Source organism: Callithrix jacchus, chromosome 8 (genome assembly GCF_049354715.1).
Source record: "Callithrix jacchus isolate 240 chromosome 8, calJac240_pri, whole genome shotgun sequence".
NCBI lineage: Eukaryota > Metazoa > Chordata > Mammalia > Primates > Cebidae > Callithrix > Callithrix jacchus.
In genome coordinates, this window is record NC_133509.1 from 141,913,076 (window position 1) to 141,932,500 (window position 19,425).

The following is a 19,425-nucleotide window of genomic DNA, read 5'->3' on the forward strand; positions in this document are numbered from 1 at the left end:
CTTCCACCTCAGCCTCCTGAGTAGCTGGGATTACAGGCATATACCACGACACCTGGCTAATTTTTGTATTTTTAGTAGAGACAGGGTTTCACCATGTTGGCCAAGCTGGTCCCAAACGCCTTACTTCAGGTGATTTGCCCTCCTCATTCTCCCAAAGTGCTGGGATTGCAAGTGTGAGCCATTGAACCCGGGATTTTTTTTTTTAATTTGACAGGGAGTTTTGCTCTTGTTGCCCAGGCTGGAATGCAATGGTATGATCTTGACTCTCTGCAACCTCTGTCTCCCAGATTCAAGCCAGTTTCCTGCCTCAGACTCCCAAGTAGCTGTGATTACAGGTATGAGCCACAATGCCAGGCTAATTTTTGTATTTCTAGTAGAGACAGGGTGTCTCTATGTTGGTCAGGTTGGTCTCGAACTCCCAACCTCAGGTGATCCACCTGCCTCAGTCTCCCAATGTGCTGGGATTACAGGCACGAGCCACCGTGCCCATCTCACCTGTTGGAAACTGGGCAGGCAGCACAGCAGGTGAGCAGCGAACGGGCTAGGGAGGCTTTATCTGTGTTCACAGCCGCTCCTTATTTCTGGCATCACCACCTGAGCTCCACCTTCTGTCAGATCGGTGGCTTTGTTAGAGTCTCATAGGAATGCAAACCCTACGGTAAGCAGCACATGCGAGGGAGCTGGACTGCATGCTTCTTATGAGAATCCAATGCCTGTTTATCTGTCAATGTCTCCCGTCACCTTCAGAAGGGATGCTCTAGTTTCAGGAAAACAAGCTCAGGGCTCCCACTAATTTTACGTTACGGTGAGTTGTGTAAATATTTCATTATATATTACACTGTAATAATAACAGAAGTGGGCCGGGCACAGTGGCACATGCCTGTTATCCTATCCTTTTGGGAGGCTGAAGCAGTCGGATAACCTGATGTCGGGGGTTCAAGACCAGCCTGGCCAACATGGTGAAACACCGTGTCTGCTAAAGGTACAAAAACTGGCATGGTGGCAGGAACCTGTCATCCCAGCTACTTGGGAGGCTGAGGCAGGAGCATTTCTTGAACCCGGGAGCGGAGGTTGCAGTGAGCCACAATCATAGCATTTTGGGAGGCTGAAGTGGGCGGATCACCTGAAGTCAGCAGTTCGAGACCAGCCTGGCCCACAGGTGAAACCTCGCCTGTAATAAAAATACATAAATTAGCTAGGTGTGGTGGTAGGAGCCTATAAGCTGACTTACTTGGGAGGCTGATGCAAAAGAATTGCTTGAACCCAGGAAGTGGAGGTTGCAGTGAGCCAAGATCATGTCCCTGGACCCCAGCCTGGGTAATATAGGAAGATTCTGGTTTTGTTTTTGTTTTTGTTTTTAAAGGCAAGCCAGTTACAATGGCTTATACCTATAATCCCAGAATTTTGGAGGCCAAGCTGGAAAGATCACTTGAGACTAGGAGTTCCAGGTAAACCTAGGCAACATAGCATGACCCCATCTCTACAAAACATTTTTTAAAAATTGGGCACAGTGGCATGTGCCCATATTCTCAGCTACTCCGGAGGCTGAGGCAAGAGGATTGCTGCAGCCCAGGAACTGGAGGCTGCAGTGAGCCATGCTTGTGCCACTGCACTCCAGCCTGGGTGACAGAGTGAGACCCTGCATCTCAAAAAACAGAATTTAGAGTAGAGAAAGGTATGAATTGTAAGTTCAAGCATTGAACGTCCCACATTTCCTTCAGAAGTGTTGATGCGTGCCCCAAGAACTCTGCATTTATTTCCCAGCGCTGCCTTAACAAAGTACCCTAAACTGTGTGGCTTCAACCACAGAGATTTATTCTCACAGTTCTCGAGACCAGGAGTCTGAAATCAAGGGATTTTTTATTGTTTGTTTGTTTTTTCTCTGAAGGCTGTGAGGGAGGTCCGCCCCAGGTCTCGCTCATGGATTCTCAGAGCCTCCAGAGTTCCTTGGCTTGCAGGTGGTCTTCTGTCTCTGTCTTGAAACCGTCTTCCCTTTGTAGGTGTCTTTGTCCACACATCCCCTTTTTATAAGGACACCAGGCACACTGGATTAGGATTCACCCTCATTACCTCAGCTTAGGTCGATCACATGTGAAGAGGCTATTTCCAAATAAGGTCGCATCCACAGACCCTGCGGCGTAGGGCTTCAGCATCTTTCGGGGAGACAGAGCACAACGCATAACACTATAGATTTGCAAATATTTTTAGTTTGAGTCTCTGGGTTTTATTTTTTAATTTTGGTGTCGGATGAGTGATGTGATGATGCCGTAACAAGTTCTGAGAATGGCACATATCATAAAATAGCCTGATAACCCAATTGTCATGCTTAGGTTTTGATTTTTTAAAATTTTAGTTTTTCTTGAGGCAGGGTCTTGCTGCAATACTCATGCTGGAGGGCAGTGGTGCAATCATGGGTCACTGCAGCCTTAACCTCCTGGATTCCAGCGATCTTCCCACCTCAGCCTCCCAAAGAGCTAGGATTATAGGAATGCGCCACCACCCCCAGCTGTTCCCTATTTTTTGTTTGTACATTGTTCATTTGTCTCAAAAAACACACCTTTTTATATGTGCATGCTGGCTCATGCCTGTAATCCTCAGTACTTTGGGAGGCCAAGGCAGGTGGATCTCTTGAGATCAGGAGTTCAAGACCAGCCTGGCCCACATGGTGTAACGCCTTCTCTACTAAAAATACAAAAATGAGCTGGATGTGGTGGTGTGTACCTGTAATCCCAGTTACTCGGGAAGCTTAGGCAGGAGAACCACTTGAACCCTAGAGGCAGAGGTTGCAGTGAGCCGGGTTCATACTACCGCACTCTAGACTGGGTGGCAGAGTGAGACTAACTCAAAAAAAGTGAAATATACATACATATAAACGTGCACATGAACACAAACACACACACCTTGGCAATTTTTTTATATATCAGCATTCACTGGTACAATGTAAATTCTATGGTAGATTTTATTTAGATTAATACAATCTAAATACTATTCTATTAAGTGCTACAACTCAAAAAAATAGGCCATGCATTTAAATGATTCAATGTTCAAAAACTATGAAAGAGTATAGAACCGAGTCTCCCATATGGAAGCTCATGGCATATGTGTTTAAGTAAATCTACGTGAGGCTGGATATGGTGGCTCATGCCTGTAATCCCAGCATTTTAGGAGGCCGAGTCGAGTGGCTCACCTGAGGTCAGGAGTTTGAGAGCAGGCTGACCAACATGGTGAAACCCCATCTATACTAAAAACACAAAAAGCAACCGGATGCGGCGGTGAGCCCATATAACCCTATCTACTTTGGAAGCTGAGGTAAAAGAAGTGCTTGAACCTGGGGGACAGAGGTTGCGGTTAGCCAAGATCATGCAACTTCACTTCAGCCTGGGCAACGGAGCGAGACTCCATCTCAAAAAAGAAAAAAATATATAAATACATTAACATTTAAGAAAATGAAAGATTTGGTTCTTTGGCTGCGTGGGCCACATTTCAAGTGCTCCACAGCTGCAGATGGCCCGGAAATATGGTTTTTATTGCAAAAAGTTCTATCGGTTGGTGTTGGTGCAGCCTTAAAGCCGCTCTCCCACCCCTCCTCGAAGCCAACCACTGTTACGGTTCCTTTGGTGATTCTTTTCCGAGATGATCTATGCACACAATCAGCACGTGGAGTTAATATATGTACCTAATAAAATCAGCATCTCCCGTGTAGTGCAAATGACCATGTAATAGTCCATGGAATGGAATGTATTCAGCTAGTTTCATAATGAAGTGCTCTTGAGTTTTTCCCAGGTTTTCTGTTAAAAATATTCTGTCGAGAACACCATTCTCTCACAGAGTAAATTTTTAACAGTGGAATTTCCTGGCCAGAAGGTTTATATGTTTTTCTCATTTCTTTTCTATTTTCTTTCTTTTTTTTCTTTTCTTTCTTTCCCTCTCACTATTCCCTCTTCCTACTTTTTTTCTTCCCTTTCCCCCTCTCATCCTCCTCTTTTTTCTCTCCCCCACTTTTCTCTTTCTTTTACAGGGTCTTCTATTTAATGGCATAATCCTAATTCACTGCAGCCTTGAACCCCTGTGCCCAAGCGATCCTCTTTCCTCAGCCTCCCAAGTAGCAGAGACTAAAACGTGTGCCCCCATGCCTTTCTATATTTTTATTTTCTTTTTAGTGGAGATGGGTCTTACTATATTGTTCAGGCTCGTTTTCATCTCTGTAGGTGCTTTTCAAGAGATCTTACCAAAAGGTACCTGGATAGAACTTAGTCACTTGAAGCTCTTGTCCTTGTGTTGAAATTTTGTGTCTGCCTCCTCCATCCCAGGGAGATTTAAAACTCTATCCCCTTTTCAGGCAGATCAGTGACTTCAAAAAGTGTACGAATGTTGTGAGGCAAGGCGGAAGGATCACATGAAGTTAGGAATTTGGGCCCAGGCTGGCCAGGAAGGTGAAACCCTGCCTCTACCCAAAATACAAAACTTACGTGAGCGTGGTGGTGCACGCCTGTAGGCCCAGCTTCGCAGGAGGCTGAGGCATGCGAATTGTTTGAATCTGGAAAGCGGATGTTGCAGCGAGTCGAGATCGTGCCGCCGCACTCCAGCCAGGTACAAATAGCAGCTTTAGACTTGATCTCGCCAGGCATGACCACTGGGCACGTTCAGCATAGGATCACCGATTCTGACTCAGTTTTCAGTGTCTTCTCTGGGGCCTGGAGTATAGCATCTGAAGCCGAGCTGGATGTCTTGCTGCATAAATACTCTCTCCACTTCCACCTGTGCCATCAATCTGGGTGAAGACTCATGTCAGGGGAGAGCCGTCGTCCTCCTACAGCCCCACCTGTCTGATGGCTGAGACTCCTGCCTCATTTCCAGAACTCCCAGGGGCCCTTGAACGTCTTGTTATTTGCTACATATGCAAGCACAGATTGCCCGTACCTCCCCTGAGACCTTCCTGCCACTCTCTATAGAGCTGCCTGAAGCCTCGAAATGTTTATTTGCCTTTGGAGAAATTCTACTTCCATCTGCCCCAGACTCATCAAAATTACAGTAACAGCCAGCACTCCAACTTTCTGGAGCCTGTTCCAGCAGAGAGGAAGTCTGTTCTTCAAGTCCTCTTTGTAACCCCATTTAAGATGAGGAAACTGAGGCAGATGAGCTCATGAATACAAAGTGCCAGAGCTTGGGTTCAACCTCGAATCCCTGGGCCCAGGGGTTCGAGGCTCGTGTTCAACCTTAGAGTTTGTGGGATTAAAGGTTGATGTTGGAAGCGTTCTGTTTGGCACCCCCTACCCTGGTGTGTGGGGGTTGTGTCCTGGGTTGCCTGCAGAGCCCCAGTTTATGCCTGCTGACCTGACGCATTTGTGACTAGCGTTGCCTTTAACTGCAAAACGTCGTGGTTTGGGAGAGAAATTCTGTGCTCACCCAGTTCACCCGCACCCTGAGGAAGCTCTGACACCACCGCACAGCTTCTGATACATACTGGAGAAAGCCAGCGCTAGGAGGTGCCTGTCAGCAGGAAGAGCTGCAAGCATCTACATCCACATGTAGACATATCTGTACACATACATTCATATACGCACATCCATATATATACATGTCTTTACATCCACACACACGTCTGTACACCCACACATTCATACACATGTCTACATATAGACACCTTCATGTACACATCGCTGTACACACAATCCATAGCCACACATTCATACACACCTATCTGTGTATTTTGGTATAGCTGTATACATACACATCTACACACATCCATGTACAGATAAATCCGTACGCAGATGCATACACATTCGTCCACACACATCTGCACATACGTCGGTGGGGATCAGGGAAATACAGCATTAAGTAGTGACGGTCTGATAATAGCTAGTATTGTTTTGACATCTTTTGGGTGAACTGACTAGCTAGTGGCTATCAGAGGGGTGTGTGAGGTGTGTCTGCAGGTTGGCAGGGCCATCAAACGCGGCATTTGTAGTTGCTCGTGGCTTTCCTAGAGGATCTCTCATGTGGAGCCTTGGAGTGTAGTGAGCTGTTCCTGTGGCCCGCCTGCCAATGTCTGCACCAGTGACCAACAAAATTCTGGCTTCACGGGCCTCAAGGACCTTGGATTGTACAGTAAAAAACGCTATATGCCATCATCGGACGTGTCTGGTCTGCAAGTGGAGATCCGTTGTCAGTGGCGGGATGGGAGCTGGAAGAGCCAGGAGGATGTTGCAGTCAGACAGATTCAATAACCAGGGCTGGAGCTGGTGTGCAGCGTAGGTGGCAGATGAGGTTGACTCTAGTCACATTCCATAGCGACGGTGGACTGAGTTCCTGATGGATCCAATGAGGGGGTTGTCAAGGAGAGAAGAGGAGTCCTCTGTGTTTATAACACAGGTTTCTAATTTTGAGAAATCCGGAGTTTAAAAAATTGGGGAAGGCCTGGGCATAGTGGTTCACACCTGTAATCTCAGCACTTTGTGTGGCCAAGGTGGGCGGATCACTTGGGCTCAGGAGTTTGAGATCAGCCTCGCCAACATGGTAAAACCCCGTCTCTACTAAAAATACAAAAATTAGCTGGGCACTGTGGTGTGCGTCTGTCATCCCAGCTACTTGAACGGCTGATGCAGGAGAATCATTTGAACCCGGGAGGCGAAAATTGCAATGTACCTGGATCCTGCCACTGCATTCCAGCCTGGGTGACAGAGTGAGACTCCGTCTCAAGAAAAATTAAAAATTGCGGAAGAATCGGCATAGAAAGCCATTAGCTTGGCTATCTCCTGCCCTCTCTCTGGTTCCAGCTTGTGTAATCATGGCTGGGCTTGCTGTCCAAGCCTGTCATTTCAGATGACACCAAGGCGTTTTCAGGGCTAGAGAGACCTGCTGTCACCCATGGTCGGCAAGGCTGAGTGGTTTTAGGCACAGCTGGAGATGAAACTGGTGATGGGGGCAGCCCCGTCATCTTTACAGGGAACCTCACACAGCAGGTGGGCAGCAAGCTGGCCTCTCCACATCACTGAGCCATCTGCTGAGTGAGCAGGCCCATGTGACAGGTAGGAGATGCAACTCCCTGTGTCCTGTCTCCTCCATGACCAGGCTAGGGTGTGGGCCAAATGCCTCCTGATGATCTTCATCACTTCAGTTTCTCAATATCAACATCCCATCTAAGGACAGACTCAGGCTCAGTGTGAGCCCCCAGAACTTCCCACAACCTCCAGCTGTCCCCACAAACCATAAAATAGCAGATTTTGGGTTGTTCTTATTCTCACCCACAATAAGAAACATATGTAAAACATTGGCCTAAAATACACGGGGCATTTAAAACACACACACAGGCTTAGCAGATGCTGGCACTGTGCCAGAGCCAGGGCGGTGACACCAGGGTGTGCCGCTTATGTTTTCTGAAAGATTCTAAGGTAAGGACAGGAGCCGGGGCTGGGGGCACTCGGAGCGGTGGCTGTTGACCACCTCACGTGGGTGTTTGGGAGTCATAACAGCTGGCCCATTTCCACCTGTCTGTTCTGGATGACCTTCAGTGTTGCAGACGCAGAAGCTTCAGAAGGTGAAATTTATTTAACGACCCATGATGTGTAGTTAATTCTTTTGTCATCTGTCCTATTTGATTTTGTTTCATTCTACTTTTTTTTTTTTTTTTTTTTTTTTTTTTTTTTTTTGAGACAGAATCTCACAGTGTTGCTCGGACTGGATGCAATGGTGCAATCTTGGCTCACCGCAGCCTCTGCATCCTGGGTTCAAGCGGTTCTCCTGCCTCAGCCTCCCAAGTAGCTGGGATTACAGGTGCCTCCTGCCATACTTGGTTATTTATTTATTTATTTATTTGTATTTTTGTAGAGGCGGTGTCTTACTATGTCGGCCTGGCTAGTCTGAAACTCCTGACCTCAGGAAATCTGCCTGCCTTGGCCTTCCAAAGTGCTGGAATTACAGGAATGACTCACTCTGGCCGGCCTCATTCTACTTTATCCTTGGTCCAAGCACAGTGCCCCACACCTATAATGCCAGAATTTTGGGAAGCCAAGGCAAGAGAATTGCTTGAGCCCCGGAGTTCAAGACCAGCCTTGGAAACATACTGAGACCCCTGTTTCTACAGAAAAAAAAGTGGTGTGTATATATACATGCACATGCACACACACACAAGTTAGCCAAGGTGGTGGCACATGTCTGTAGTACCAGCTACTTGGGAGGGTGAGGTGAAAGGATCGATTGAGTCTTGGAGGTCAAGGCTGCAGCGAGCCACGATCAGGCCTGTCTGTGGGCTGTTGTGCAGGGCCCAGGTGTTGACTCTTCAAGGATCCCCCAATCCCAAGGACCCTGGGGTATTCCCGAGTCCTTTTTTTGCCCGGGGCTGGGGGTGTCGGTCCCTGGGGGCTGACCCTTTCATTTGCCTGCTCTCTATCCCTGCAGCACCGATGGAAAGGAAGGAGGCTGGATGATGAGTGGCTGCCCCGGATGCCAAGCTGTTCGTGTCAGGACTGTCAGGGCTGCATGCCCTTGGCCTGCTGCAGCAGCGGGGCTGGCTGCGGACCGACTCCCTGAGGATCCGGTATGGCCTCCCGGGTAAGGCACTGCATGCCTGGCTGCGGGGAAGGTGGAGGTGGCAGGGCCTTCCCCGGTTCCTGTGGCTGTGGCTCTGTGAGCTAAAATACGCTGTCACCACAGGATTTTCCATCAGTCATTCTGTGGGCTCTGAGTAGGACTTAGTAGCTGCTCATTAGGAAAAAAAGAAAAAAAAGTGTGTCTGTTTAGGGGACATTCATTCATCTCTTAAGACCTCCCCACGGACAGGTTTTAATGGAGTGACGGGCGAAGCAGACCACAGGGCTGGGAGAACACGGCAGAGGCCAGGCTGGGCTTGGGCCTCCTCCTCTTGGAGCCCTGGTGGAGGGCCGCCTGGCAGAGGAGGGTAGGGGTTCTTTGATCGATCCTCACAGCTCAGGCAAAGCAGCCAGTGCACCAGTGCAGCACTGGCCAGAGGCTGCAGACAGAGAGCGGCTCAGACGGCGCCTACAGGCCGGGGCCGGGCCGCACACTCCACTGCACACAGATCCTGGCTTTCAGTCACAAGGCGGGTGCCCCGGCCAGGTGGGATGTCCAGAGAGAGTACCTGAGTCTGGCAAGTGGCGATCTGAGTACCCTGAGCTCATCCCCAGAGATGAACTTGCTTCCAATAGCATAGCCATATAGGAATGAATCCAGGGCTGGCACTTCAGCTTCAGTCTTATGTCTATTCATCTAGGATTGCTTCAGCCCTGGAGGCAGAGGTTGCAATGAGTCAAGAATGTGCCACCGTACTCCAGCCTGGGCAACAGAGTGAGATCTTATCTCTAAAATAAACAAATAATAAGTTTACAAAAAAGCCAGTCACAGTGGCTCACGCTTGTAATTACAGCACTTTGTGAGGCTGAGGCAGGCGGATCACAAGGTCAGGAATTCAAGACCAGACTGGCCAACATGGTGAAAGCCTATCTCTAATAAAATACCAAAATTAGGCAGTCATAGTGGCGGCTGCCTGGTTTCAACTGCCCTCCTGGCAGGACTAGGAACTTCTGACCTCTCCACCATCTGGGGCTAAGACCCTGCCCAATGTCAGGGTTGGCGTCCCTCTGACTGGCTGTTGAATGTCACCTCCATATCCTCTCTGCTGTGCCAGAGTCCCATGGCCACCCACAGGGCAGTGAATTTGAAAAAGTGCTCAGGACTCTGCACACTATGCTGTTCACAGCTGTCATTGACTACAGTGAGAGGAGGCAGGAGTGTTGGCACAGGGAAGGGGGCCAGGGCAGAGTCTAGGATGAACCACGGCCAGCACCTAGTATCGTTTCCCAGTCCCTGTGCCTTCACATGGGACGCACTTGTCTGTCCCAGCACTATGTCACCCAGGGTGTTTGGTGGGGCTGCCTAATTGGCAGGTGCTGCTCGGCTCAGAGCACAGTGTCAGACTCCTAGGAGGCAAGCAGGGGTCTCGAATAAGCCACGTTTGTACAAACAGTTCAGATGCAGAGCACCTCGTATTACTCCTAGGATTGGTGGGAACCCTCCCCCAGTCCAAGTTCCCAGACAAGCTATGAGCAGGCCATGCAGAGGCAGCTCGGGTCTGCTGTGACAACTCACTCACAATCTCCAGTGCCTGCTGCTCTATTCCTTTTCCTCCACTCCCGCCATCATCTTAATCCCAGGAAGAGGCCCTATCTCTTTGAGGCCTGGGCTGGGCCTCTGAGCTGCCCAGAGGCCTCATGGTGGGTGTTGGCTGCCAGTTGCAAGGCCCCTGGCCACACTGAAGGACTCCTACCTGGAAGTGATGCTGCGGCCCCTGGAGGAGGTGTGGAGGGAGTGGGCAGAGGAGGCCATGTGGTGGCTACAGGCCTGGGTGCCCGGGATGCCAGGCAACCAGGGTCCCAGTCCTATCAGGTTGACCCTGGGGGCCATGAAAGGCACCCTGGAGCTGGTGAGTGAGAGCAAGGATGAGATGTGGCTGGCAGTTGAGGATGACCGAGACAGCTCTCACTGTCCCCTCCCTTTCCAGGTGGCCCACCAGATGCTGTCCTGGGCTGAGGCCACGTTCTCATGGGCACTGAAGAGGCTCTGCAAAGCCCTGCTGGACCTGTATGGCCTCACAGCCAGGTAACGCTGGGTTTGGGGTGTCGCATCCAGCGTTCCTGCCACGTATCAGTTGCAGTGCTGAACCCTTCAACATGCTCTGACTCACTGACTACTTTGACCACCCTACACAGAGGCTTCTTCACTCCTTATTGCACAGGAGAGGAAACTGGGGTTTCTTCCTCACTCCAGAGAGACCTCGTGAGCACAGTCCCAGTGCAGGCAGGATTTTAGGAGCTGCTGAGGAAGAGTGCAGTGGGCAAAGATGACCCCTGCCTTCAGGAAGCTCAGTTTTACTCAGAGACAGACACGAAGCCCAAGAAATCATCTACAGCAGAGTATGCACAGCTCCCTGCAGAAAGCCCGAGAATCACCTCTTAAGCAGGCCATTCTGCTCTGTCACATTTCCTTGCTTTTGCTTTGTAATCATCTTTTTTTTTTTAAATGGAGTCTTGCTGTGTCTCAGTTGTGGGATCTCAGCTCATTGCAACCTCTGCCTCCTATGTTCAAGTGATTCTCCTGCCTCAGCCCTCCGGGTTGCTGGGACTACAGGTGTGTGCACTACCGCACCTGGCTAATTTTTTGCGTTTTTAGTAGACAGGGTTTTGCCACTCCAGGCTGGTCTCAAACTCCTGACCTTCAGTCATGTAACCCATTTGGCCTTCTAAAGTGTTGTAATTACAGGCATGAGCCACTACTCCCGACCTGTTATGTAATCTTTTAAACACATAAAAGCCCTTATTTCTTGCAGGCTGTGCAGAAGCCGGCTAAAGGCTGGGTGTGGCCCACCGCTCATCGTTTACCAACACTGAGCCATACCTTAGGTGGCAAATGCTTGAGATGGAACATTGGTGAGATGGTGAGCTGGGGATCCTATGGTGTGGCCATGGCCAGCTTTGAGGAGAAAGTACAGTTCAAGCAAGAGCCACGGGGCCAGTGTGGAAAGAGAGCTCCAGGTGGGGGCTCCACTGCACAGAGGACTGGGAGAGGGATGTGCTTGGCCTGTTTGTTTTTGAGATGGAGTCTCATTCTCCGTCACCCAGGCTGGAGTGCCGTGGTGTGATCTCAGCTCACTGCAACCTCTCTCAAATTCAAGTGATTGTCCTGCCTCAGCCTGCCAAGTTGCTGGGATTACAAGCATTCACCACCATACCCAGCTAATTTTTGTATCTTTAGTAGAGGTGGGATTTCACTGTATTACCCAGGCTGGTCTCAGAATCCTGGGCTCCAGAGACTCGGTGCTGGGATTACGGGCATGAGCCACCGTGCCTGTCCTGTTTGAATAGCAAGGTGGTGGGGCTGATGCGACTGGGAGGTTCCAAGGCTAGGGGATGAGAGGAGGACTCTGGCTTCTGCTCTGACCTACGAAGGCTGTGATCACCCTTTCACTTCAAAAGGCCCCTTTTGTCCCTGTGTTGAGAACACGGGGGTGGTGGATAGAAATGGGGAACCCAGTCTAGAGCAGGGGCCTGGGGACCAAATATCCTTTTCCCTCACAGCCATGATGCCCACCAGGAACCGGGCTACAGGCAAGGGGGCCGCCCCTTCTTCCATGCCGGTGGCCTTGCAGAGCATCTGGATTCCGGGTCTGCCTCTTCCTGGGATGTCTCTGCATCGGATCTGTGTGCCTCAGTTTCCCCAGCTGTAGAATAGGGACCGGACCCACATCATGGGGAAAAGGCTCCACGTAATACAAGTTTCTGCTCCTGCCACCTTGCGGTCAGAATGTAGGCTGAGGAAGGGAAGAGCTCCCAGGGCGGGGCTTTGGCTTGGTTGAACAATCACCTGCCTGGTTATTCGCCTACCCGGTGAGTGGAATCTCGTTGGGATACCAAAAAATGGATTTAAATTGCAGTTAGGGTGTCGAAGCTGCTTCCCGCCCCCAGGTGCAGGGCCTCTGGGCTCCCTAAAAGGTAAGCGAGTCCACTTGCCCGTCCCCCTCAGTGGCCCATCAACAACAGAGCGTGCAATATTTCTCTTCCCACTCCACCCCCACGTGAGCCGAGATCTCCCCGATCATTCAGATCTCACAGGCTTGACCCTACTCTACATATTGAGAAAGTTGCAGTCCTCCCCTCAACTGTAGAAATTGCCTAGACCTGTCGGTCAGGCACACTGGCTCATGCCTGTAATCTCAGCACTTTGGGCAGATCACTTGAGGTCGGGAGTTCGAGACCAGCGTAGCCAACATGGTGAAACACTGACTCTACTAAAAATTTAAAAATCAGTCAGGCATGGCAGTGAGCGCATGTAGTTCCAGCTACTCTGGAGGCTGAGAAAGGAGAATCACTTAAACCCAGGAGGCAGAGGTAGCTGGGAATCGAGATCGCACCACTATACTCGAGCTTGGGAAACAGAATGAGATTCTGTCTCAAAAAAACAAAACAATTTCCTACACCTTCCAGCTCCTATTTTTTGCATCCACACACAGAGTCCCCATGCTGCCCAAGACCCAGGGGGCAGATCAGACATGACATAAGATATCTGTGTCATCAAAATAGGGCAGCTTGTTTCTGTCCCGGCGTCACCCACCACCTCCGCTGTCATGCCAGCCTCTGTGCTCCTCCAGCTCATTATGGGATTTTCTAGAACAAGGACAGCCCTCCCCAAGATGCACCCCAATGTTGTCCATGGCAGAGCTCTTCCTGCAGACCTGTGAGCTCCCCCTCTGCAGCCAAAGAAAGAACGGCTCAGCAGCTTGTCCTGCGGGTTCCCTCTAGGAACTACTCAGTGGTGGTGACGCCGCTGCTGCCTGGGGGCGATGTGGTGTGGGGGACTGGCTACCTGATGGAGGAGAAGCTGCCGTGGCCACTCCGACACCTGTCCAGGGCCAACATGCCATCCGAGTTCTACCGGCTCAGATGCCACCTGCTGCATGGTTTCTGGAGGAATGAGTCCTGCCCCGGGCTGTGCCACCCTCCTCCCTGGGAGCCCCCCACCCCGTGGGCACAACAGCAGGGCCATGCAGGGGGAGGGACTGTGGGGGCACAGGGAAGCCTGCAGAGGCCTGTGGTATTACCGTGCTAGGCCCAGAGCCTATTGGACTTCCCAAGGTCCTATGGAACTAGGGCTGAGGCTGCACATCCTGATTTTCTCCAGATTATATGACCTGGCCCAGCAGTGCAGCCCAGGGCGGTGCTGGGACGATGAGCTCTGGGCTCCCGAGAAGCTTGCCTGTGGCTCAGGTGAGTCTGCTAACATCCGTGGACTCAGCTTCCTTTACTGTGAAATGCAGGTAACCACATGGCTCACTCACGTGGGTAAGGAGCATGTACGGTTCTTAATGCACGAGGGAGCCCCTCATGTCCGTGGGGGAGCCACCTTACCCAAGCTTTGCAAGTAGCGGTTTATCTGTGTGCGACTCACATGGAAGTCTACGGCTCCCTAGAAGCGTGGGTGTAGTCAGATCTAAGCAGCACACTGATCTTGTAAAAAAAAAAAAAAAAAAACAGCCTGGTCTTGAAGTCCTATGCATGTGACCATGGGCTTCTCTGTGCCCCTCAGTTCTGACAGCTGATCACGGGGCTGGTAGCGCCTCCTTTGGGATGCTGGCCCTGGCCAACAGGTGTCTGGCTGTGCACGACGGATGGTGCTTTCCCACCATGGGCACGAACACCCCCAAGGCACAGCTCAGGGGCTATACTGGCTGGACTGGTCAGACCTGTTCCTTCACAGGCCATCTCTTCCCTACCCTGAACAGGGTTGGTCTGTAGGACACCAGTGTCATGTTTGAGGGAGCCGTTGGCCATCCACTTAAACGGTCAATGTTTTTTCCCCACCTGAGCAGCTTCCTTGAGATTAAATGGATGACTTGTATAATTTTTTTTTTTTGAGACTAGGTCTCACTCTGTTGTCATGGTTGGAGTGCAGCGGTGCGCTTTCGGCTCCCCGCACCCTTGACCTCTTGGGTTCAAGTGATCCTCCTTCCCCAGCCTCGCAAAGTGCTGGGATGGCTTAGCACCACCGTGCCCGGCCGATGTGTGAATTTTAAGTGCACGATTCAGTGGCTTCCAGTTTATTCAGAGTTGTGCATGTCTTACCACAATTGTTTTTAAAAGCTACCAGTCTGGCTGCTGTGTCCATGGCTGTGCCTGCTCTGGACATCCGATGTAAACAGAAGGATGACTATGTGGCCTCTGAGCCAGGCTATGTTACTTAGCACAGCAGTTTTGTAGCGGGTCTGGGGACTCCATTCCTTGTTAGGGCTGAATCGGGCCATAGCCCTTCAGCTCACATCATCCTGAAGCTGGTGGGGGATCACTGGGCCTCTGGCCGCCGCACCAGGGGAGGGGGACTCCTGGCCTCAGGGCAGGCTAAGCCAAGGCTCTAGGCAATGGGGTACCCAGAAGGCATCGTGCTCCCATTGCGGTGGGTGGAGCTGGCTCCACTCAGCGTGCCTCTGTGGCTGCTTCTCCCCAGACCAGGCCCTGGTTGCCGGGGCCCAGCACGTGGTGACTTTTGACGGCCGGGTGTGGGACCTCAGCGTCCAGTGCAGCAGCATCCTCCTGTCCCAAGACTTTGCTCACAGCACATTCTCACGGATGCTGAGTCGGACAGGCTTGGGGCTCATGGCCCTGACCTTGGAGCTGAACCATGTGACCCTCATCTACTCCAGCCTTTAGGTGAGGAGGAGAGGCCCGAGCTTCCCCTGGAGACCTATGCCTGTGGCAGGTTGCCTGGGGGATGGCACTTTCAAGCTCGTCCCCTGGCTGTCGGTCATCCCTCCTGCCCACTTCCTCCGGTCCACAGGCCTACAGGCTGTACAACTCCTCCATGCCACGGGATAGCCGTCCAGACCTCCAGCTGCCTTTTGCCATGAAAAGGAGGGAGGTCCCCAGGATTGAGCCGGCCAGTGAGGACGGGGTCTCCATGTCCTGTGACGTGGCCACCGGCCTCTGCAGCCTCACTGTGCACTTGTGGCACCACGGTTAATCTGGGCCCTGGCAGAGTTGGCCCCACCATCAAAATCCTGTTCGGGATGCACCATTCTCAGCTTCCAGTGCAACAGGTCCCCGAGCTGTAGGCAGCCACTGTGGTTGAGAGGCTGGCACCAAGGCCCAGGCTTTCTTCCCGTATCCCTTGGATATATGGCTCCAAGGTGGAGTTGGCCTTTCTGTGGTCCCTCTGCCAAAGAACACAAAGGGCAGGCCTGGATTCTGGCCACTCGTGCTGACGATGTGGAGAGGGGATGGGGGGACACATGCTGTCCTCAGTCTCTGTGCTTTCTCTCCTTCTTCTGATGAGGGTTTGGGGCCAGAGCTCTGGGAGTCTGGGTTGGAGGGATTTTACCAATCCTTCTTGTGCATGAGGCTTATCTCTCATCCAGGACCCCTGGGGGAGGATCAGGGGCTCTCAGGATCACCTCATCTTTCCTCCTCCCCACAGGCATATCCGCTGGCCTTCTGGACACCAGCGACAACGAAGCAGGCACCGATCTGATGTTGCCGGACGGCTCTGTGGCTCACAGCCTGGAGGAGCTCAGCCCGGCCTGGCAGGTGAGCAGGTGCACCTGCTTTTCTTCCCTCCGGCTGAGTGTCTCGAGGGCCGCTCGCTGCAGAGTCCCAGGAGCGGCAGGTGGCCTGCCGGCTCTGCAGTGGTCTTTGCAGACCCAGGGTTGGGTGGAGTCTCCCGCTAAGGCCAATGTATGTGGGGGAGCCACATGGTTCAGCTGCATGCATGAGTCTTGCATCTGTCCCACCAGGTGGATGGTGACTGCAGGGCCACCGAGAAGCTTGAGCCGAGCTGCCCAGAACAGAGCCCCGCCCGCCAGGCCTTCTTCCAGGACCCCTCATCCAGCTTGGGGAACTGCTTCCGGGTGGTGAGTGTGAGCCTGTGCCCTGGAGCACAGCAAGCTCTTTCCCCAATCTACCCTGGGGATTGGCATGGAGCAGAGGCCTAGGCTAGAGACAGTGACTGGGGGGCTCTGATTTCAGATGGAGCCTGCACCATTCCTTAGCCTTTGTGTGCAGGACTCCTGTGGCACCCGGGAGCTCCAGCCTGCCTGCACTCTGGCAGCCACCTATATCCACCTCTGTGCCTGCAGCTTCGTGTCCCTGACCCTCCTCCACAGTGCGGTAAAGTGTCCCATCTGGCGGGCTAAGAGTCAAAACAAATCATTTAAGGCCTGATACAGCCTGGATGTGTGTCTCCTCCAAATCTCACTATTGTTAGAGGGTGTGCATCCCTCATGGATGGTTTAGCATCCTGCGTTTGGTGAAGTGTGAGTTCTTGCTCTATTTGTTCAACTGAGAGCAGTTTGTTTATAAAGAGCCTTGCCTCTCCTCTCTCTCTTTGCACACACTCCCATTTCTGCCACGATCGTAAGCTTCCCAAGGCCTCACCAGAAGGCAAGCAGATGCCGGAGCTGTGCTTGTACAGCCTATAGAACTGTGAGTTAATTATATGTGTTATTTATGATCTACCCAGGCTGGAGTGCAGTGGCACAATCTCACCTCACTGAAACTTTCACCTCCCAGATTCAAGCAATACTCCTCCCTCAGCCTCCCAAAAATACCGGCAGGTATTTTTGTAGAGATGATGTTTTTCTAAGTTGTCCAGGCCGGTCATGAATTTCTGACCTCTGGTGATCCACCTCCCTCGGCCTCCCAAAGTGCTGGATGACAGGCGTGAGCCACCACGCCCAGCCTCACGAGGGATTTGAATGTCCACTATCGTTTAGGGAAAATGCTCAGCCCCCGTTTTTCCTCTGCTCTCCTACTTCAAAAATCATCATCCACACAGAAGATGACTTGTATGAGCAAACGTGTGGGGATTCGTCTCCACTACCAGGGCGGACCTCTAATTGAGTTCTGACACTAGCTACCTTGAGATCCTTCAGCCAGCGCCGCATACAATCGCCACAGCCAGAGCCCCACTAAAAGGGCATAAATGTCAGTATCAACAAGAGGAGTGGACTTCCAAGGGCTACAGATGCCAGAATTCGTGGCTGCCATCCGTAGACATTTAAAACTTAATCGGAAAATATAACAAAGGGAGGATGAAATGAGATGATCCAACTCGTCTCAAAGAAATGACAGGCCAGGTGTGGCGGCTCATCCATGGAATCCCGGCACTTGGGAGGCTAAGATGAGCGGACCACCTAAGGTCAGGAGTTTGAGAGCAATCTGGCCAACACGGTGAAAACCCATCTCTACTAAAAATACAAAAATCAGCCAGGAGTGGTTGTGTGTGCTTTTAATCCCAGCTACTCAGAAGGCTGAGGCAGGAGAAACGCTTGAACCCAGAAGGTGGAGGTGGCAGGGAGCCAAGATCTTGCCACTGCACTCCAGCCTGGTGAAAGAGTGAGAGTCTGTTTAAAAAAAAATTCCAAAATAAAAACAGAGAGGACCCAGGATCCTTTGAGTCAGGAGGCACAATCCCCAAGACAATAAATCCATCCGTACCTAGGCCCATTCAACACAGTTGCAGAAACGACAAAGGAAAGGTCCTAAAAGCTACCGAGGAGGGTGGAAAGAAGCAAGAATATGTTGACAATTGCTTTCCCACCGGCAGTAACAGAAGACAGCGGAGTAACAGAAAGTAAGCATGAGATTAGAGATGATCCCCAGGTCAACTATTGCTGAATGAAATAACCTCTCAGCACTGATCTGTCTAGGATCTCTTTACCACAAACGGACACTTACTCAATGGACACATCCACATGTTGATTTATGTACTGTGTGTGTCTGCTTTCCCGCTATAGGGGCCGAGTATCTGCAAGGGAGACCACATGTTTGCTCTGTGAAAGACTCAATTCGGAGGATGAAAAGATAAGCTACAGATTGGGAAATATGTTTACAAACCACCTATCAGACCAAGAAATCATCTCCAGAGACTCATTTGTATAATACATAAATAACTCAAAGCTCAAAAGTAGGCCACAGTTGTATTCCCAGCACTTTGTGAGGCTGAGGCGAGATGGCTCGAACCTGGGAGCTCAAGGCTGCAGTGAGCCATGACTTCACTCCCGGCTGCATGACAGAGTGAGAGCTCGTCTCACAAAACAAAACCTCTAAAGTAAAAAATGGGAAATAAACACATCAACCAGGTTTGCACTCCCAGTCATAGAGAAAAAAGGTAGCACTACACATCTGAGCTCCACTGAGTTCCGGCAAAGGTCGGTGAGTCTAAGGGACTCTGCGGCATAAAGCATCAGTCGAACATCCAAACGGCCAGGTTGTGATGAAAGCATCCACCGATGAGTGCACTATAAAAAGCACTGTTCTAGTACCAAAACGGTGGTGGCTGCTGTTCTCAGCAGCTAGCCTTAGGCTTAGAGGCAGGAATCGAGGTCACGGTCTACCAAACAAATCCTCTCAGGAAAGAGCATCGTACTCCTGAAGTGCCAAGACAGGAGGTGGTGTGGCTCCACGGGAATTTTGGAGAATCTGGGAATCAAGCAGAAGCACTCATTGTTCTGACCATGTAAATACAGAACGGTCAGCTACTACATCCATAAACAGAACGTCTGGGACGACAGGCATCTCATAAGATTTATAGACACAGGGTAACAATAAAGAATTGTCTGCAGTTAAGGTCCTCGGTCTCCCTCTTTGCGTCAGTCTGTTTGTTTATTTCTTTCTTTCTTTATTGAGATGCAATCTTGCTCTGCTGCCCAGGTAGAAGCGCCATGAAGCTATCTCAGCTCACTAAAACCTTCTCCTTTCAGGTTCCAGCAATTCCCCTTCCTCAGTCTTCTGAGGAGATAGGATTACAGGTAAGTGCCAACATGTCTAGCTAATTTTTTTCAGTCTAGACGGGGTGAATCATGTTGTCCAGGCTAGTCTCAACCATCAGATATCATGATCTGTCTGCCTCGACAACCTATAATACTGG

General features: G+C 51.0%; 1 protein-coding gene and 1 pseudogene across 3 annotated transcripts; one reads left to right on the forward strand and one right to left on the reverse strand.

Moving 5' to 3' along the window:
• Positions 1 to 2,241: 2,241 nt before the first annotated feature.
• LOC144577583 (small nucleolar RNA U13) lies at positions 2,242 to 2,338 on the reverse strand (annotated as a pseudogene).
• Positions 2,339 to 7,680: 5,342 nt separating this feature from the next.
• On the forward strand, positions 7,681 to 19,312 carry LOC144577578 (uncharacterized). 3 transcript variants are annotated; one of them, XR_013521756.1, is made up of 7 exons: positions 7,681 to 8,550; positions 10,517 to 10,614; positions 11,342 to 13,775; positions 15,010 to 15,212; positions 15,976 to 16,085; positions 16,292 to 16,408; positions 18,293 to 19,312. XR_013521756.1 is itself a non-coding variant. In XM_078336024.1 (5 exons), the coding sequence occupies exons 1-2, from the start codon at positions 10,292 to 10,294 to the stop codon at positions 11,400 to 11,402; spliced, it is 384 nt and encodes a 127-aa protein (XP_078192150.1). In that variant the 5' UTR covers positions 9,364 to 10,291; the 3' UTR covers positions 11,403 to 13,775; positions 15,010 to 15,212; positions 15,976 to 16,085; positions 16,292 to 19,312. The 3 variants fall into 3 exon arrangements, 1 of the variants encoding a protein (XP_078192150.1); XR_013521755.1 differs by having other exon boundaries at positions 16,292 to 19,312; XM_078336024.1 differs by lacking the exon at positions 7,681 to 8,550 and having other exon boundaries at positions 9,364 to 10,614; positions 16,292 to 19,312.
• The last annotated feature ends 113 nt before the right edge of the window (positions 19,313 to 19,425 follow it).

Bases quoted from the DNA above. Each gene is read 5' to 3' on its own strand.
- LOC144577578 (XM_078336024.1), top strand. From the start codon at position 10,292: ATGCTGCGGCCCCTGGAGGAGGTGTGGAGGGAGTGGGCAGAGGAGGCC. The intron at 10,615-11,341 runs GTAACGCTGGGT...TATTTCTTGCAG, and splicing joins CTGTATGGCCTCACAGCCAG to GCTGTGCAGAAGCCGGCTAA.